General features: G+C 40.5%; 1 protein-coding gene across 1 annotated transcript in view; it reads right to left on the reverse strand.

Annotated features, from left to right (window-relative positions):
* Positions 1-4,682: 4,682 nt before the first annotated feature.
* Positions 4,683-20,307, reverse strand: part of DIPK1C (divergent protein kinase domain 1C) — a 51,967-nt gene continuing 36,342 nt past the window's right edge. Inside the window, exons 3-4 of the mRNA XM_063450480.1 lie at positions 15,033-15,197; positions 4,683-4,898 (exon numbers count right to left, since the gene is read on the reverse strand). Of these exons, the coding sequence (XP_063306550.1) occupies positions 4,695-4,898; positions 15,033-15,197 (369 nt within the window). The 3' untranslated portion in view covers positions 4,683-4,694. The remainder of the gene's footprint in view (positions 4,899-15,032; positions 15,198-20,307) is intronic.

Genomic DNA, 20,307 nt, shown 5'->3' on the forward strand with positions numbered 1-20,307 from the left:
ATTTATCAGATTATCAGGTTACCTTGGAGAGCTGTCATTTTCATTTGCTTTCTCTTGTTATGCATTTATGACTGCTGATCTGTGCATATACCTGTGTTGTAATAAAGTGGGTCATATTGCTGTACACATGTGAAAAAGTGCTGGAGCATAATTGGTGCCACCTACACTCATGTTCAATTTTAAATTCATACTAGTTGATTAGGGCCCTTACCTTTTTACCCTTACAGTTCCCTAAGATTTGTCTTGGATATTCCTATGAATTCATTTAAACCACCCCTATCAAAATAAAGCACATTTAATGAAAAACAACAATGAAATGTAACTGCTCATAAAGGTGCACAGCTATTACAGCGTGATAAAAATTGTTGGCTAGTTTTAAGGTTAAGCTTTGGGAGTTTACGTGTAGGGCTAGCATAAATTAGTGCTAAGTGTTAGGGGGCTTAGATAGTTTAGTGGCCAAATGGTTAAATGAACATTCCAAGCACCATAACCATTACAGCATGCTGACGTGGTTATAGGTAGTGCCAGGAGTGTTCATGGTGCCATACTAGAGCAAGTAGTTACCCGAAGTCCCTCTTAAACCCAATCCAACCTCATCAAAACCCTATGCCACCCCCAACCCCCAAGTTACTGCTTGGGGTAAATTTAATATACTCATTACAACATTGAGTATAGCAGTGCACACTGTAACAACATTACGCTATTTTCAATATGGCTTCAATATAACATCTCAATAAAAGCCCTTTTTAAAGTAATTCTAGTGTCTTAGTTATTGCTCTTATTAATTCTGTGCTCTATAATAATGCTGCTTATAATAACCGCTCACGCTGGATTCTCTCTTTTTCATCCTGCAGCTACTGACCTTGCCTTGGACCTGTTTTATTGATTGCTGCCATACCAACCATTGGCTTGTTTGTCTTATTTCTATTTCTGGTAACTAGGATTTGCAGGCAGTTGCTAAACATTCTCCTTGTTGGTTACATAGTTAACTCTTTCAAGACGAAATGTTATGCTTAGCAGTTCTAACAATTTGGTCCCGAAAAAAGCTTTGCCAGCACAGAACGCACTGCTTAATTTTGGCAGATTCCTGCCGCCCTTCTCTCTTAAAATAACTGTGAAATTCCATACTGGAATGCAATCCTTAAAGAATAGATTATTTGATCCATAAATAAGTCAAATCTGGTGACATCAAATGCCTAGTAATATATCTTTCTTTTTCTATACTTTTCTTTTTACTATTGTCTCATTTTGTTTTCTGGGGATTACTGTCCTAACCTCTTTCTTGACATATGCAGTTATCACATATAATTTACTATGTTCACGTACAACCAAAATTTCAATAGTGATTTGTTTCAATAACTTCCTGCAATGTGTGTACTAATATTGAGGGGGGAGGGGGGGGGGGGGGAGAGAGGGTGAATTTCTTTTAAAATATTATATCAGCCCATAAATAAAAAAAAAACCTGACTAATATAACTGTAGGCGGTTGAATTGTCTTGTCCAGATGGTGTTTGTTTTGTGTTTTTTTTGTAAGCGTTGTGTGTTAGGTGTAATGTTTACATTTTAGTAACACAGTATTTGTGACATACAAATGTGCCAGAGGTTAATAATCTCTCAGTGCTGTTGTCTGATTAAGTAGCTGTCTTTATATTCATTAGGTAAGTGCTAGCGCATGTTACAGAAAGAAAATAAAGTAGATCTGTCACTAGCTTATCACCAAAAATGAAAATAAAAAAAAAACATTTACTTAAACTTTGTGGTTGTTCTGGAAACAAGGCACCTTTGTTCTCAGGATGATTTCACTGCAAGCTGAACTACTTTAACTTTCTTCAGTTACTTAATACGTGTGCTGGATGCTGGGCAGAGTGGTATTAATCAAACCCTAAAAAAAACAAAAGACTAAAAAAACACAAAGAAAGACACAATTTGTAAGAAATAAAGTTGGTTAAAGAGTTGGAATTATGTCTACAGCTGTTTATTTATTTAAAAAGTGTATTTTTATATTTTCATTAGTTTACTCAAAGTAACAGTACTGCAGATGCTATTTTGGACAGTTTAAATAAAATAAAATGCAAACATTCGAAAACTCTGAATATGTTGACACAGCTCTAGTTTGACACTTGGCTTCATTGACACATACCTGGTTACGTGAAGTCTTCCTAATCCTAAAAAAAAAATGTCTTCAATCAAAAATGCTTGAATTCCAAATTATAAGAAAAATTGGAAGGCACTCATAATCATAGTATAAGTGCAACCCCCTGTATGAACTCACTTAATGAATGATGTGTTTAAGGAGCCAAATTTAATTGACTGACACTTTCTTTTACCTCTGGGAGAAGAAACATTTCAGCTGTTTTATATTAAGTCCCTTTCAATCGAGCAACTGAAAATAGAGAAACGGACATTCATGTCTCTTCTTTTATTCATGGGCCCACTGACAGGGACATGTATAATTTATTTTCCTAGTGTTAGGGACAGCTTCAGAATACAGAACATCCATGTCATCTAGTGATCTACTCTTATTTAACAAAAAATCTTCATTGTTTCAGTTCTGTGAGGTAAACTGACTTCAATAAAATATATTTACAAGTAAAAAGAGAATATATTAGCTACCCAAAATGTTTTATATGCTGTAGTGGCTTGCTTTGTTAGAGGAACAATTAATTTTCTTGCAGAGCATTTTCCTAGTTCCTCATCATGGGCCTCTGAATTGCTTTTTGAGTTCCCAATATTGCAGATAAAAGCATTGGTAGTTGATAAAGGATGATAAACACTCTTACATTAATTCAATGACAGTAGTTGTAAGGAGATGCAAGAAGTGGTCCTTCAAGGAACAACTACCCAAAGATAACTTTCAGAAATCGTTCTTAGTGCGAGATATTTGGAAATATGCATTCATTAAATTTCACTTAATTTGACTCTCAACATTTAGTCAGGTCACATCATTTATTCCCAGGGCTGGTGCAACCATAAGGTGGCACAGGTGGCCATCTTATGCGCACTGTCCGGGTGACCATCAAGAAGGGAGCGCACACCGCTCCAACTGCTGCTAGCAACTCTATTGTAGTGCGGCAGTGCATTCTGCAGTGGAGATCTTCTTTATCTTCAATCCGGGCTCACATGGAAGCTGCTCGCTGGGAGCAGCAAACAACTACCAGTCAGACTTGGTAGAAGATACAGAAAATCCTCTACCATAGTCCACATGGCCATGCTACAAAAGGGAGGTAAGGAGGTACACATACAGACATTCAGAAGGGCAGGGGAACTGAGAAAGAAACAAATTGGATGGGGAGAGAAGAGAGACACAAAGAGGGATTGAGGAAGGGCAGAAATAGACACACAGATGGGCTAGGAAAGAGGAGAAATATACACAAAGGAGCTGGGTGGAGAGACGGAGAGACAAACAAAGTTGCTGGGAAAGGGGAGAAAGAGACAAACAAAAGGGCTGGGGTATTAAGAGACACACAATGGGGCTGGGAGAAGTAAGAGACACACAATGAGGTTGGAGTAAGTATGTAACATACAAAGGGCTGTGGGAGTAAGAGTCACAAAGGGGTTGAAGGAGTAAGACACACAAAGGGGTTGGAAGAGTAAGAGACATACAACTGGACATAGTGAGAGAAACACAATGGGTTGCAATACACACAAAACAGGAATAAGATACACTAAAGGGGGTGTAAGATACAAAAGAGGAGATAAGAAACATATAAGGTGTGTAACCAAAATCCTTGAATCAGCCCTGTTTATTCCTGTAAACTTGGGCACTGCATTTTCCGTTCTACTTTCTGCCCTGTCAATTATTTATATGATATGGCTAAACCTAATATTTTGTCAAATTGTGTAAACTTTTGCATAAAAGTTTTTAAAAATATGCTTTGTGAACTCATAAAAGCTTTATGTGTGCTCTAGTTTCTCTTTACTAAATATTTGGATTTTGTAAAACACATACTGAAGTGCAATATGCCCATAAATACAAAGGGTTCAAATAACCAACAAGATAAAAAATACACTCAGACATGTCGAGTGCAATGTTAAGCTACAGTAAAGTATGCCGAGTACGCTTTTATTACACATTTATTTTTTACATTTTTTTTTAACCCCTCAGGGGTTACCAAAATCCTAACATATCATGACTGTTTGGCACTTCATATGTCATTAAAGAGTTTAATAGTTCTGCTTATAATCCCACCACTTCTATCACCATAAACCAGCAGCATGATCTTGTTTTGCCCCTACCATAAATTAATGTAACATCATTATATATATTGTATGTATTCTCCTGAGTAGATGCACAAACAATGTGATGGGAGTTGTAGTTCAGATTTTAGATCTCTACTAAAGGATTCCCAACTCACTTCAATAGAAAGCTATGGGAGTACCAGAGACTCTTCCTGGTTTGATGAGAACTCGCTTCAGAACATACAAATCCAGAACTCCAAAGGTAAGTATAATTATTTTAAATGTTTTGCATATTTTTACTGCTACATGTAAAAGATGCTGGAGGCAGGTCAAACCAGAATTAACTCTTTCAACCACTTCTAATTGTAACAGTTTAAAATGTACATTTATTTAAAAAAAAAAAATGTGTTAAACATATTAACTGTAGTCAGGAAAATAATCCTATATTCATCAGGTGTAAACATAAAAGTATAAACGTAGGTGAGTGATGAGCTCACTTTTTTCTTTACAAACTATTAATGATGTTCCTCACTTCTTTTCTGAAGCTGTTGTTGGCTAGCTCGAAGTAATTTGTATAGCTCTGTATATTGTTTATCCTTGTTTGTAGACCGAGCACATTGCTGTACTGCCTTATGCAGTTCTCCTTGAAGAGGAAATGAATTGCCAGATTTCATAATGCTCAGCGTAAACCAGCGCCGAAATATCTTATCACAGATAACCTACAAACAATGGAAATAAAAGGCAACATTCAGTTAGATTATAGAAACTAAGGAAACCAAAGCGAAGGCTAGGTGTGGAACTTGGCTACAGACAAAATGTTAAAAATAAGCTGGATTTGAAAAAACAAAAAAAGGTAAGTGCGAGGACCTCACAATCACATGGCCGGTATAGCTGGCTTCTGTATTGCCAGCAGGGGGACCAACTGTAATGACAGTTGGTCCCCCTGCTGGCTGAAAATAAAATAAAATAAAGTTAAAAGTGTAAAAAAAAAAATATATATATATACTTAGATCATATATATATATTATATATATGATCTAAGTATATATATATATATACACATATACACACATACACATACACCGTCTAGGTGTATTTTAATATTAATATATATATAATTATATATATATATTAATATCAAATTACATGTAGACTGATACTGATTAAATATATATATAATTATTGTTATATATATATATATTTATAAATAATATAAAAAAATAAATATGTAAATACGTAAAAAAATTAAATAAAAAAATAATTAAAAATAAAATATTAAAAAATATATAGATGTGTTTTATTTCGTTCTAACTGTATTTTGATATTAATATATATATATTTATATCAAAATACACGTAGAACGAAATAATATATATCTATATACATAAATATATACGTATATATCACTATATATATACCTATAAATAAATAAAAATATTTAAAAAAAATAATATATATATATACGTATATATACACATATGTATATATATACATATATTAATTCTACACATATATCTATGTAATAATTTTACATAATTAGGTATCCTAATTAATTACAATTAGCGGGACCTGCCTGACAACCCATGCCGAAAGTATAAAGAATTTAATTTGCTAGCACTATATTTAACCCTCTAACTTTCCAAGACACCATAAAACCTGTACATGGGGGGTACTGTTTTACTCGGGAGACTTCGCTGAACACAAATATTAGTGTTTCAAAACAGTAAAATGTATTACAACGATGATATCGCCAGTAAAAGTGACGTTTTTTGCATTTTTCACGCACAAACCGCACTTACACGGACGATATTACTGCTGCAATACTTTTTACTGTTTTGAAACACAAATATTTGTGTTCAGCGAAGTCTCCCGAGTACAACAGTACCCCTCATGTACAGGTTTTATGGTGTTTTCAAAAATTACAGCGTCAAATATAAGGCTTGTGTTTCCTTTTTTTCACATTAAAATTCGCCAGATTGCTTACGTTGCCTTTATGACCCTATGGTAGCCCAAGAATGAAGATTACCCCTATGATGACATACTATTTGCAATAGTAGACAACCCAAGGTATTGCAAATGGGGTATGTCCAGTCTTTTTTAGTAGCCACTTAGTCACAAACACTGGCCAAAATTGGCGTTTTTTGAATTTTTCACACACAAACAAATACTAACGCTAACTTTGGCCAGTGTTTGTGACCAAATGGCTACTAAAAAAGACTGGACATATCCCATTTGCAATACCTTGTGTCGTCTACTATTGCAAATGGTATGCCATTATGGGTGTAAATTTATTTCCTGGGCTACTATACAGTCTCAAAGGCAACGTAACCAATCTGACAAATTTCAATTTCAAATGTAACGTGCTATATTTGACCCTGTAACTTCCCAAAACACCATAAAATCTGTACATAGGGGTACTGTTTTACACGTGAGACTTTGCTGAATACAAATATGTGTATTTTATTGCAGTAAAAGCAAACAGTATTATGACATTGACAGTTAAAATGTCATGTAGAACTAAAAAAAAAAAAAAAATCTTATTTTCTCCCATGTTTTTCATATTAAATTATGTTTCATAGCTAAATATTTGATATTAAATGAAAGCCCTGTTTCCCCTGAATAAAATGATATATAATAAGGGGGGTTGCATTTAATATGAAAGAGGTGAATTACGGTTTGACAGACATATAGCGCAAATGCCAGGTTTTGTTTACATTTTGTTTCGTTCACAACTTGTACATTTGGCTGCGGTGTTAAGGGGTTAATTCCTAAATCCTGGACTGTTAGGTACTTGAGGACTAGGTTGGGAACCACTGCTCTATATGGTTAATTCCAGTGCTTCTATATGGTTCTTAGCAAACACACTTCATTGATCAGAACTCTTTTTCTTGTTATTCTATTGTTATTTTATTTTACATAAATAAATTAATTTTGGAGTTTGCCCTGGGCAGGTTTAAGGGACAGTTCATTTAGTTTATGAATAGTAACCACCATACAAAAAAAATTGAAATTGAAAACAGGCTTTAACTTATTATAATTTAATATAATTTACTTTAATTTCTTCTTATTTGCCCACTCTCAACCTAGTTTTTCAAAAAATTCATATCGAGGACTTTGAGATACTATGTATATCTCCCTATCTTCCTGCATATGTAGGTCCACAAAATAATACCCTAATAAATCAATGTTTAAAATACATCTGCTCTTTTCTAGATAAATCAGTTATCAAAACACATTTGCTTGTTTCCAGATAAATCACTTGTCAATACATGAGCTCACATCTAGATAAACTCAACCTGAGATGTTTCATATATTTTAAAATGTATATTACCAATCAAAAAGTTGTCATCCATATTATTCTGGTTCAATGTCAAACCGACTCCACCCTGACTATCCTAATAAATGCTAAGCATGTTCATACATCCTCACACATCAATAAAAATAAAAGTTTGTCAAACAAAACTCACAAAAATATTTGATTACAACAAAAACAAAAACTGAGCTATGTATGTGCCATGAATATGAATGTAGGTATTTTTAATCCCTTTACATTTGTTTATTTTCTTCAATGATATTTGTAACGGACCGTTTCAGCATAAAAGGGGAAAAATGCGTTTAGGCGATAATCCCCTTTTCCATAGACCAGCAGCTACCATAAGCACCAACTTCCCGAACTCCCAAACTGCACAAATTCACCAACTCTCGAACAGCAGACACACGAACCCTGGAAGCAGCCGAACAGGAAAAGCAATATGGACAGCTTACACTCCTGGCAGTCGACATACAGTCCCCTTCCCCCCCAAGAAAGAGACACACTCCAGCTTCAGGGTTAAACAGCAACTCATTTACTCAGGGCTACCTGCCCAGTATTTATGCAGGTCTCCCACCTGGTGGACACTCCCCTAGGGGACCAAATGGAAGACTGTAACAAAGGACAGACATAAACCAATTACAGACACACAGCAGTAAACATTCCCACAATGCATCCTGGTCTCCTCCCTTCTGCCCTGGAGATAATTGTAGAGGTAATCCACTTATCTCACAGGACAAAGACAAGACTCCATTACACATGTGGGGATCTAAATACAGTATTATGCTTTAAAATATATAAAGTCACTTTTATTCCTCCCAACACAGACATGTTACATATCCCCAGATAGCTCAGGTCTGGGTGCACATTATTAGGTGAATGGCACCCAGACTACACGAATACAGTTTAATCGCCATGGAGCCAAAGTCTTTAATCACACAAATAGGCTCCATGGTATAGCTATCTGGGTTACTACAATTCCCATAGAAATACCGAATTCCAGTGTTCGGTTAACCTTGTACGATTAGGACCCAGGCGACAGACGGCTCAGCGGTGTCCGTGCAATTAAGTGTCCGTTTATAGTTCCATAGAATCCTCGCCGAACACCGCTGGTCTTTCGCACGATTAAAATGGCCGCTACCTCGTGGTCGGCAAACGAACAAAGGCCACCCAGCGTTCATCAATTAAGCTGCGGTTAACCGCAGCTTCTGGGCGGTTAATTGACGGCACACTCCATCTCCTAGGTGGTCCCTCATACGGTAGTTTGTTCGGTAGCTGGAATCTACCGAACACCCCGGCTGAAAGGCACGAATATGCCTTTCTGCAGGTAAAATAAAGCTTTTTAAAGTCTGGTCCATAGTCCAAAGGAAGCAGGCGAGCAACCAGGCTTCTCCAGCTCATAGTGGCGAGGTTGGTTTCGCCACACTTCTCCCCTTTACCAACTAGACTAACAGGGTACCTGACCTCCTGCCGGTCAGTGCCCTGGTTAGTCCAGCAACCCACCCACAAAACACAACTATTAGTACAGCCCCCCCACAATAACTGGGTACTACACCTGAAAAAATTACAAACTTGTCCAGGTCCAGGTGTCTCACCATGACTGTGTGGGGAACAGTTAGGCTGCCTTGGTGGGTTGCTGAGGGGGCAGAAACCAGCGGTATTCTGTCCTGGTGCCAGCACTACCACGGAAGTAGTCTGGTTGGAGCCTGGTTGCGGGAGACTGACTGTCTCCCCTTTAGGTGCATAGCTCGGCTGCCGGAGGGGGAGACCGACTGTCTCCCCTTTGGATACACCGCTCTGTGGCTGGGGGACAGGACCGACCGTCCCTACCCCTTGGGCTGTAAGTACAGAGACTACGGTCCCATCTGCACAGTCGTGGGGCTTAACATCTCCCCTTGGTGGGTTAGGCTGCCGCTGGAGAGAGGGTGTAACAAGCTCCTCTCTCTGGACGGTAAACTGCCGCTGGGGAAAGGGGGTAGCAGGCTTCTCTCCCTGCCACTCTCTCTGCTGGTGGAAAGGGGGACCAGCTGTCTCCCCTTTCATTCTCTTGTCCGGCTGCTGGGGTGCAAGACTGACTGTCTCTGCTCCCGGCAGGACACACTGCCGCTGGGGAGGATGGACGACACCATCTGCTCCCTGGGACACACACTGCCGCTGGGGGGGAAGGACTGCACCTTCTGCTCCCTGGGACAGACACTGCTGCTGGGGAGGATGGACGACACCATCAGCTCCCTGGGGCACACACTGCCGCTGGGGAGGGAGGACGCTGCTCTCCTCTCCCTTCGCTTCACACTGCCTTCTTGGCATATCACTTTGCTGCTGGGGGGCAGGAACAACAACCTCTGCCCCCTGTAACTCAGCCTGCCGCTGGGGAGGAAGGACTGCACCTTCGGCTCCCTGGGACACACACGGCTGCTGGGGAGGATGGACGACACCATCAGCTCCCTGGGGCACACACTGCCGCTGGGGAGGGAGGACGCTGCTCTCCTCTCCCTTCGCTTCACACTGCCTTCTTGGCATATCACTTTGCTGCTGGGGGGCAGGAACAACAACCTCTGCCCCCTGTAACTCAGCCTGCCGCTGGGGAGGAAGGACTGCACCTTCGGCTCCCTGGGACACACACGGCTGCTGGGGAGGATGGACGACACCATCAGCTCCCTGGGGCACACACTGCCGCTGGGGGGGGGAGGACGCTGCTCTCCTCTCCCTTCGCTTCACACTGCCTTCTTGGCATATCACTTTGCTGCTGGGGGGCAGGAACAACAACCTCTGCCCCCTGTAACTCAGCCTGCCGCTGGGGAGGAAGGACTGCACCTTCGGCTCCCTGGGACACACACGGCTGCTGGGGAGGATGGACGACACCATCAGCTCCCTGGGGCACACACGGCCGCTGGGGAGGGAGGACGCTGCTCTCCTCTCCCTTCACTTCACACTGCCTTCTTGGCATATCACTTTGCTGCTGGGGGGCAGGAACAACAACCTCTGCCCCCTGTAACTCAGCCTGCCGCTGGGGAGGAAGGACTGCACCTTCGGCTCCCTGGGACACACACGGCTGCTGGGGAGGATGGACGACACCATCATCTCCCTGGGGTACACCTTTGAGTCTCCGAAACGCACTCTGCCGCCGGATAGGGCGACCGATACCCTTGGCTGGATCTGCCATGAACCGCAGGTACTCATCTACATGTCCACTCACAAGCCGCACGCATTTCTCCGGGGGGTTGGGTCCGAAGAAAATCAGTCGTGATCTCAGCTCTTTGTCAAACTCCTCCTGCGTGTAGCTGGGTGCCATGCTTGCTCTGCTGCAGTTGGTTCCTTGTAGATAGGGGCGCTGTACGGGTACTGGCGTTGCCCTTACTTTGTAATCCAGGAATGGTGTTGTCTGTAGCTGTCCCTCTGGTTGTAGGAACGATCCCGCCGCTTGCCACCAATTGTAACGGACCGTTTCAGCATAAAAGGGGAAAAATGCGTTTAGGCGATAATCCCCTTTTCCATAGACCAGCAGCTACCATAAGCACCAACTTCCCGAACTCCCAAACTGCACAAATTCACCAACTCTCGAACAGCAGACACACGAACCCTGGAAGCAGCCGAACAGGAAAAGCAATATGGACAGCTTACACTCCTGGCAGTCGACATACAGTCCCCTTCCCCCCCAAGAAAGAGACACACTCCAGCTTCAGGGTTAAACAGCAACTCATTTACTCAGGGCTACCTGCCCAGTATTTATGCAGGTCTCCCACCTGGTGGACACTCCCCTAGGGGACCAAATGGAAGACTGTAACAAAGGACAGACATAAACCAATTACAGACACACAGCAGTAAACATTCCCACAATGCATCCTGGTCTCCTCCCTTCTGCCCTGGAGATAATTGTAGAGGTAATCCACTTATCTCACAGGACAAAGACAAGACTCCATTACACATGTGGGGATCTAAATACAGTATTATGCTTTAAAATATATAAAGTCACTTTTATTCCTCCCAACACAGACATGTTACATATCCCCAGATAGCTCAGGTCTGGGTGCACATTATTAGGTGAATGGCACCCAGACTACACGAATACAGTTTAATCGCCATGGAGCCAAAGTCTTTAATCACACAAATAGGCTCCATGGTATAGCTATCTGGGTTACTACAATTCCCATAGAAATACCGAATTCCAGTGTTCGGTTAACCTTGTACGATTAGGACCCAGGCGACAGACGGCTCAGCGGTGTCCGTGCAATTAAGTGTCCGTTTATAGTTCCATAGAATCCTCGCCGAACACCGCTGGTCTTTCGCACGATTAAAATGGCCGCTACCTCGTGGTCGGCAAACGAACAAAGGCCACCCAGCGTTCATCAATTAAGCTGCGGTTAACCGCAGCTTCTGGGCGGTTAATTGACGGCACACTCCATCTCCTAGGTGGTCCCTCATACGGTAGTTTGTTCGGTAGCTGGAATCTACCGAACACCCCGGCTGAAAGGCACGAATATGCCTTTCTGCAGGTAAAATAAAGCTTTTTAAAGTCTGGTCCATAGTCCAAAGGAAGCAGGCGAGCAACCAGGCTTCTCCAGCTCATAGTGGCGAGGTTGGTTTCGCCACAATATTAGCAAATGTTATTTAGCTGTTCTGAGGTTTCTTTATCTAAACAGCTATGCAAGGTGGGAAATATCTTAGCTGCTGTGTCAACAATAAAATAAAGTACAATTGGATGGATAAATCATCCCTGACACACTCAGCTCTTGTGCCATAAAGAATAAATCGTGCATATCCAAAAACTGTTTACAGTTAAAGGGATACTATAGGCACATAGACCACTTCAGCTTATTGAGTGTCCCTATTCCACTTGTAATACAAAGCAAAACATGTTTACATTGCAGCACTAAGACAGCTTCTGGTGGCTCTATATCAGAAAGCCACTAGAGGCGCATTCGGAATGTTACCAGACTTTTGGTCTGCTAATTGACGCTGGACATCCTCATTCTCTGTATGAGGACATCCAGTGACAGCTTTTTCTCTATAGAAAAGGAATAAAAAGGGGGCCGGCACTCACAGAGCAGGCGCATTAGCACCCCCCTTGTCGAGTGTCATCTGAGTAGGAGGAGCCATGACCTAGCACCGAGGGACATCAGCACTGAGATCAGGTAAGTAAATAAAGTGTTTTTAACCTTTTTATCCACTGCAAGGGAGTGGGGAGGCAGAGGGAGCTATAGTGCCAGGAATACAGCTTTGTATTCCTGGTCCTATAAAATCTCTTTAAAGGAATTTAAACCACATAGCCTGTGCATAGGCTGATACAGAACTCTCTAAGGGCTCTCATGTGGACCAGCAGTGTTGGCAGAGTCTTACAGGGTTATTTACTAAAGTGAAAATTAAAAGTTCAAATTTAAGACCAGAGTAGCCATACTGACAGAATTTTTTATATTCAGCTATTTAGATCTTAAATTTGGAAATCACTTTGAATACAGTTTGAATTCGCACTTTAGCGGTGTTTGTAATAATTTCCTGTAATAATGTTATGGGTTACAAAGAGAACTACAAGACACAACAAATTATTGCCTTTTGTTTTTATCATTGTATTTTGATCTCTCGTATTAACGACTGCAATGCAGTAGTGTATAAAATATATTATTTCTAGTTTAATGTAACGAGTACTACATGAAATATTACCACTGGGAGCTAATGGTAGCTAATAACCAAGACATTTCCATACAACTGGGCTGATTTCCAAGAAATTTCAATGCTCTTTGGAGAAAAACTGAATTTAATATGAAATTAAACAGAACCTAGAGGGTAAATGAGCAGCAACTCCTGTACTGCAGAAAATCTTTAAACAATCCATAAGTAGTTCAACGAAACAGAAGTGATGAGCTTAAGGTGCAGTGCAACAATTCATCTATACTTCTCCGCAAGCAAGAGATGTAAATTAACATGAAGCTTTATGATGAGTTGTCATATTTATTATCAATGAGTTTGGCTACCAAAACCGCTGTAGATTTTATTGAACTGCAATAGCAAATTCTTCAGTATGATTAAATAAATTATATTCTTTTTTTGTGTGGATAATTAGCCTATTTATGCACTTGAGAAATACATAAGCTTGGATTGCCTGGCGTTAAATATCCATCTGTAAAATGTGTCATGATGTGGGGGATATCCCAACATGCTGAATTTAAGCTAATACCTATCCTATATTACAAACATATTACTGGTCCTTAAGGGTGGGCAGACAATGGAAAACCAGACAAGAGAGTAGTCAGAGTATAGCGGGGTCACAATACCACCAAATCACAAAAAACTAGAGACCACACCCTGGCTACAAGTCGAAACCAGCTTTTATAGGAGTATTGTAAATTATGGATTTGCATCATCACTACACACCTAAAATGTAGGTGAGCATGGATAAGGACACCTCATTATTTTGAAGCATGGATAATGCACTACAAAACATTTTGCAACACCCATAAGATCAAGTCAGCAAGCTGAGACATTTCAAAATGACTGAACAGAACATCTATCAGTCAAGACCATAACCTAAATTCAGTCACACCAATCAAGCCTGCCAACTGCTAAGCAAACAGTTTGCAACACCCACCAAGTCAGCATGTTTTTTCTGCATGTGCGCTGTTCCATAATCTGTATTTTTAAATCTTTTTTGTTCTTTATGGCAGCACCAGTACTTAGAAGTGCATGTTTTGGGTATGCCCTCAATTCCCCCTTTTTTCTGTGTAGATTTAGAAATGTTTGATTCTCGTAAATTCAATGTGAATTTAAATTTAAAGGACCACTCTAGTGCCAGGAAAACATACTCGTTTTCCTGGCACTAGAGTGCCCTGAGGGTGCCCCCACCCTCAGGGACCCACTCCCGCCGGGCTCTGGGGGGAGGAAGGGGTTAAACTTACCTCTTTCTCCAGCGCCGGGCGGGGAGCTTTCCTCCTCCTCTCCTTCTTCCTTGCGACGTCATCGGCTGAATGCGCATGCGCGGCAGGAGCCGCGCTCGCATTCAGCCGGTCGCATAGGAAAGCATTTACAATGCTTTCCTATGGACGCTTGCGTGCTCTCACTGTGATTTTCACAGTGAGAAGAACGCAAGCACCTCTAGCGGCTGTCAATGAGACAGCCACTAGAGGTTTTGGAGGCTGGATTAACCCTCAGTATAAACATAGCAGTTTCTCTGAAACTGCTATGTTTATAAAAAAAAAAGGGTTAATCCTAGAGGGACCTGGCACCCAGACCACCTCATTAAGCTGAAGTGGTCTGGGTGCCTAGAGTGGTCCTTTAAGGTCAGAATATCTAAAATGGAAAAATCCCCAAGTCAGATATGCTTTCAGTTTGGCTATGTTGGTCTAAAATGGAAAATTCACTCGGAATTTAATTTGAATTCCCAACATGTTTCACTTCAATAAATAATACTGTAAATATGCAGCACATTCCATACTAGAGTGAGGTCTTCATAGTCAACATGAAGTTAATAATTAGACTCTTTTTCTTTGCCGAACCCAGAAAATGTTATACTAAATGAAGTTAAAAAGATATATATTGACGATTTACTTACTTGTAGATTGTTGTTTTCTCTTTGTGCTCCACACATGTATGTCTTTAAATCACAGGTCGAAAAACAGTCAAAAAAATTACAGTCTTTATCAGAGGTACATTTTTGTTCCAGTATGTTGCGCATTTTGGGTTCAAAAAATGCCATATCCATATCAATAGCCACCACCTGGAAGGAATTAAATAATAAAAGTTGAATGCAAATAAAATGTTGCAACTTTGTCAGCTGCCGTTCGCAAGAAGACATTTCACAGATAACGAAATAATGCAAACAATATGTTTTATATGCCTTAACCATACTTGAAAATAATGAGCTCTTCCATTAGCTGGGTTCCCATTTCTCTTTTTATCTTGTACATTGATGCTATAACCTGAGGTTTTTGACTGGCCAAAAATAAGTTTCCATTATATAAAATTCAGTTTTCCTTTTAAAGAAACACTCAAAGCACCATAACAACCATAACAGAGTGTTGTAATAATTATGGTGCCAGTAGTGCCCTAGTTTTCATTAAATCACAAGATGAAGTACTTTGTTTTATGTATTTTTCATACATTTGACTTTCTTTGACCAAAGGAGGAGCTTAAGTCAGCTCCATTTCTTGTTTCAGAGAAAGTACGCGCCCTTCTCCTTGACACAGGACATGGAGCTGACTTAAGCTCCTCCTTTGGTCAAAGAAAGTAAAGCATAGGAAAAATCCTTAATTAGCCTTGTGTTTTAAAGAAAAATAGACCAGAAATAGGAAAAGAACAACAGATTCTGAGAGAGGAAGAGAAGAGGAAACAATAGGAGAAAGGGAAGTTTTGCGTGACTGTGACGCTTTAAGCCTGGCTGTGCTAGGCTTGTCAAAAAATGTGGACACGTTTGTGATTCTTTCAAAGTTTCAATAAAGGTTTTTTTTATTGATTGCTACTGAAGTAGTGATGTAGAAAGGCCACAATGGAAAATTGACAACAGTTTGTAAGAGAACCAGCGGAGAATTTAGATTCAAAAATACTAAAGAGAACATGATACATGACAAAAAAAATATTGTCAGATGAAAATAAATAAACTAGGTAACATCGTTAAAGCCTTAGTTGGATGGTGGTTTTTGAATGTAGCATTGTTTAATATTTTCTGGTTTAAGTAAGAAATTAAATCAGAGGACTTAACATTAACCCTACCACGTCTATCTAAAATGGGGACAGCAGGCAAGGACTGGCAACTTGCCATGGAGGTAAAAATAAAACAAATGGCCTTTTTTACATGTTCAACTCACAAATATACATGGGATGGCACCACCCAGCAATGCATACAATACATGAGTGTGACAGAGTGAGGCTGTTGAAGTTGCACAGTGTGACATTGTATATCTCTGCAACATCCCACCAGAATGACTTATAGTATGAGGGAACATTCACTCTGTGGAAGCCTAAGAGACTAATCCACTTGTAAGTATCTTCAGTATAGACCAGTGATGGCTAACCATGACACCATAAATTGTTTCTGGACAACATTTCCCATGATGCTCAGTTAGCTTTTAGAGTCTAAAAGGTTAGCACCTTGACACCATATATTGTTTATGGACTACATTTCCCATGATGCTCAGCTAGAGTCTAAAAGCTAGCTGAGCATAATGGGAAATGTAGTCCAGAAACAATTTATGGTGTTAAGGTTAGCCATCACTGGTTAGCACCTTGACACCATACATTGTTTCTAGACTACATTTCCCATGATGCTCAGCTAGCTTTTAGACTCTAAAAGCTAGCTGAGCATCATGAGAAATGTAGTCCAGAAACAATTTATGGTGTCAAGGTTAGCCATCACTTGTATAGACCATGCTTCATATTCCGATATCATAGACAGCAGACGAGTATTACTCTGAAGCTACACACACAAACCATGCACACTAGTGGCTGTGGGGCAATTTCCCCCTCCTATGCTGTGCAATCCTTCTCTGGAAAACAAGACATCCTGTAATAATATCTTCTTAAATTAGAGAAACAGATTGATTATGACAAGACATGAGCAATACCAAAACCATATTACAGTATATTAAATGAAACTAATTTAATCCAGTTGCATAAGGCAAAGCATTTAAAGTGAAATATAATATTACAGAGTAGTCGGTGAATATGAAAATAAGAAAAATGCTAATTACAATTGTTTTTACAAACAAATATGCAGCACTAAATCATAAAATAATGTTCTCATGAAAACCAACAAGCAAATTTAATGATATTAGCACTAAAGTACATATACTGTTGAGAGTTGGAATAGTTGTCTAGAAAACACTAAACGGTAGGTACCTTGATCACAAGTTACACTGAAGAAGGCGCATATTAGAATTGTAGGGAAACCACAAATCATCCTTAGCAGCTGATATGCGATTTGTTTGCTGATACTTCAGCTAAGATATACACAGGATGAATAAAAGAGCCATTAACTGCGACCATTAACCAAAATAACAGTACTGTAAAAGAATAATTTTTTAGAGGGCTTCATAGTTCAATTCACAAAGGAGCCATCCTGGATATAGAGCTTTTTACAGCTGTTTTGAAAAAAACACAACGCAAGTTAAAATTGGAGTGAACCCAAAGGAAACATAAAATCCACAGATGGAATTAATTTGTCTTATGGAGGTCTCATCTCATAAAATTAAGCTTGGAACTAGCCAACAGATTTTACAGGTTTTCATAGACTGTTATCGGGAATAAATATCTTTAAAACAGTTTTAAACACTTAGCGTCAATGATCTCAGAGTTCACTTGATTTAAATATTTCCTTACCAGGCAAATTAGGCATTTATAGGCAAACTGAGATGCCAATTTACCAGGATATACGCAAAAGCTAAAAAAAAGAAAAAAAAAGTAATTTATTAATAATAAATGGATAGAGAAAACACAAATCCTGCTCTGTACAAAACTACTCTGAATAATTTAATTTAAATATCATACCCAGTTGCTGGGTGACTGAGCACAAGCTTTTGCATTGGAGCTTTTGTATGTTGATGTAACTCTCTGTGCCTTGAGGGGTATCAGCTACACCTCACTGACGAGGCCCAATGAAGGCCGAAATCTTTGTCTGGGCTTGATCTCTTGGGCAGAGAAAACTTGCTGGCTTTTTGGCTCTGGGCTGCCTTATGTGTGGGATCAGTCTGATATGCTACAGAATATGTTCTCTTCAGGGCCGTCTTTAACACGGGGCAGCTGCCCCGGGCCCTGTCCCTGCTGGGGGGCCCAAGACAGCTGCTCCGTTTGCCCCGGCCCGCAAACTATGGGGGCCCATCGGGTGGCCCATGCACCTAGGGCCACCCGGTGGACCTGTGTTAGCAGGGGCCCGGTCGGGCGCGCTGGCGCTTTAACAGCGCGACCGGGCCCTTGCTTTTCGGCAGCCGTCTGGGAGGAAGTGACCGCCGCGCGTCACTTCCTCCCACAGAAACCGGAACCGCGCGGGAGGAAGGAGGACCAGCTGCTCAGAAGGGGGCCAGGCCGGGAGAGAGCGAGAGCTTAACTCCCAGCCACCCCAGCCAGCCCACTGGACCCCAGGGAAGCCACCCTCCAGGAAAAGGTAAGAAACTGGAGGGTGGTTATCACATTTTGCATGAGTGTCTGAGTGTGTGTGTGTGTGTCAGTATATATGTATGTCTATCTGTGTGTATGTGTGTTTCAGTATGTCTGTCTGTGTGTATGTGTGCCAGTGTGTCAGTATGTCTGTGTGTGTGTGAGTCTGTCAATGTATGTGTGGTTCAGTATGTCTGTCTGTGTGTATGTGTGCCAGAATGTCTGTCAGTGTGTCAGTATGTCTGTATGTGTGTTTGTCTCTCAGTGTCTGTGTGTTTCAGTATGTCTGTCTGTGTGTGTGTGTGTGCCAGAATGTCTGTCAGTATGTCTGTGTGTGTGTTTGTCTCTCAGTGTCTGTGTGTATGTGTTTCAGTCTGTCTGTCTGTGTGCCAGAATGTCTGTCAGTGTGTCAGTATGTCTGTGTGTGTGTGTGTTTGTCTCTCAGTGTCTGTGTGTATGTGTTTCAGTCAGACAGACATGTCTGTCACACAGACAGACATGTCTGTGTGCCAGAATGTCTGTCAGTGTGTCAGTATGTCAGTATGTGTGTTTGTCTCTCAGTGTCTGTGTGTATGTGTTTCAGTATGTCTGTCTGTGTGTATGTGTGCCAGAATGTCTGTCTGTGTGTCAGTATGTCTGTGTGTGCATGAGTCTGTCTGTCTGTCTGTGTGTGTGTGTGTGTGTGTGTGTGTGTGTGTGACAGAATGTCTATGTGTGAGTCTGTCAGTGTCTGTGTGGTTCTGTATGTCTGTGTTTGTCAATATGTCTGTCAGTGTATGTGTGTTTCAGTATGTCCATATGTCTGTGTGTATATGTGCCAGTATGTCTGTCAGTGTATCTGTATGTCTGTGTGGTTCAGTATGTCTTTGTGTATGTGTGTTTCAGTATGGCTGCCTGTGTCAGTATGTCTGTCAGAATGTGTCTCTGTATCTGTATGTTGTCCATTTGTGTTTGTGTGTGTGTATCTGTATGTGTCAGTGTTTGTATCTGCATATCTGCATGTGTGTCTGTATGTGTGTCAGTGTGTGTGTTGGTGTATCTATATGTAGTCAGTGTGTGTACCTTTTGTATCTGCATGTATGTCAGTGTTTGTATCTCTGTGTGTGTGTGTCTGTGTGTATCTGTATGTTCTTGTGTGTATCTATATGCGGTCAGTGTGTATCTGCATGTGTGTCAGGTAGTGTATTTGTGTGTATCTATATGTAGTCGGGGGGGCCCAAGTAAATGCTTGCCCAGGGTCCAATCAAAATTAAAGACGGCCCTGGTTCTCTTGGAAATCGCACAAGTGAACAAAAAACTATTTTGATACCTGAGTAGGGAATTACCTAAGGGCAAGCTACTGAGTTTCTCTGAGCTTTTGTCCGTTCTCAGAGTCTTCATATTCTTTGTTTTTTATGTAAATTGAGTTGAAGCACGGATCTGGATCTAAGCAATTGTCTAACCATGGGCAGTCTTTTGTCTTTGATTAGACTTATCATAATGGCACTAACTGACTTAGCTTATTTCAGTTTGGAGTACTTGATAAATGGCATGGCTTGGAAAAAAAAAAAAAACTGCGTGTGCGTGCCAAGCAGCTGTAAGGTGGGAACAAAATAGTGTAGGAGGGCACACAAAATATAGCCAGGGACAGAACAGTATTCAAATATCTAATCATATAAGAGATGCACACTAAACATTATATAATTAGAAACAGCGTCATTACCAAAATACAATGAAATAGAAAGTATACAAAAAGTGAC

The sequence above is a fragment of the Pelobates fuscus genome, chromosome 4 (genome assembly GCF_036172605.1).
Source record: "Pelobates fuscus isolate aPelFus1 chromosome 4, aPelFus1.pri, whole genome shotgun sequence".
NCBI classification, from domain to species: Eukaryota; Metazoa; Chordata; class Amphibia; order Anura; family Pelobatidae; genus Pelobates; species Pelobates fuscus.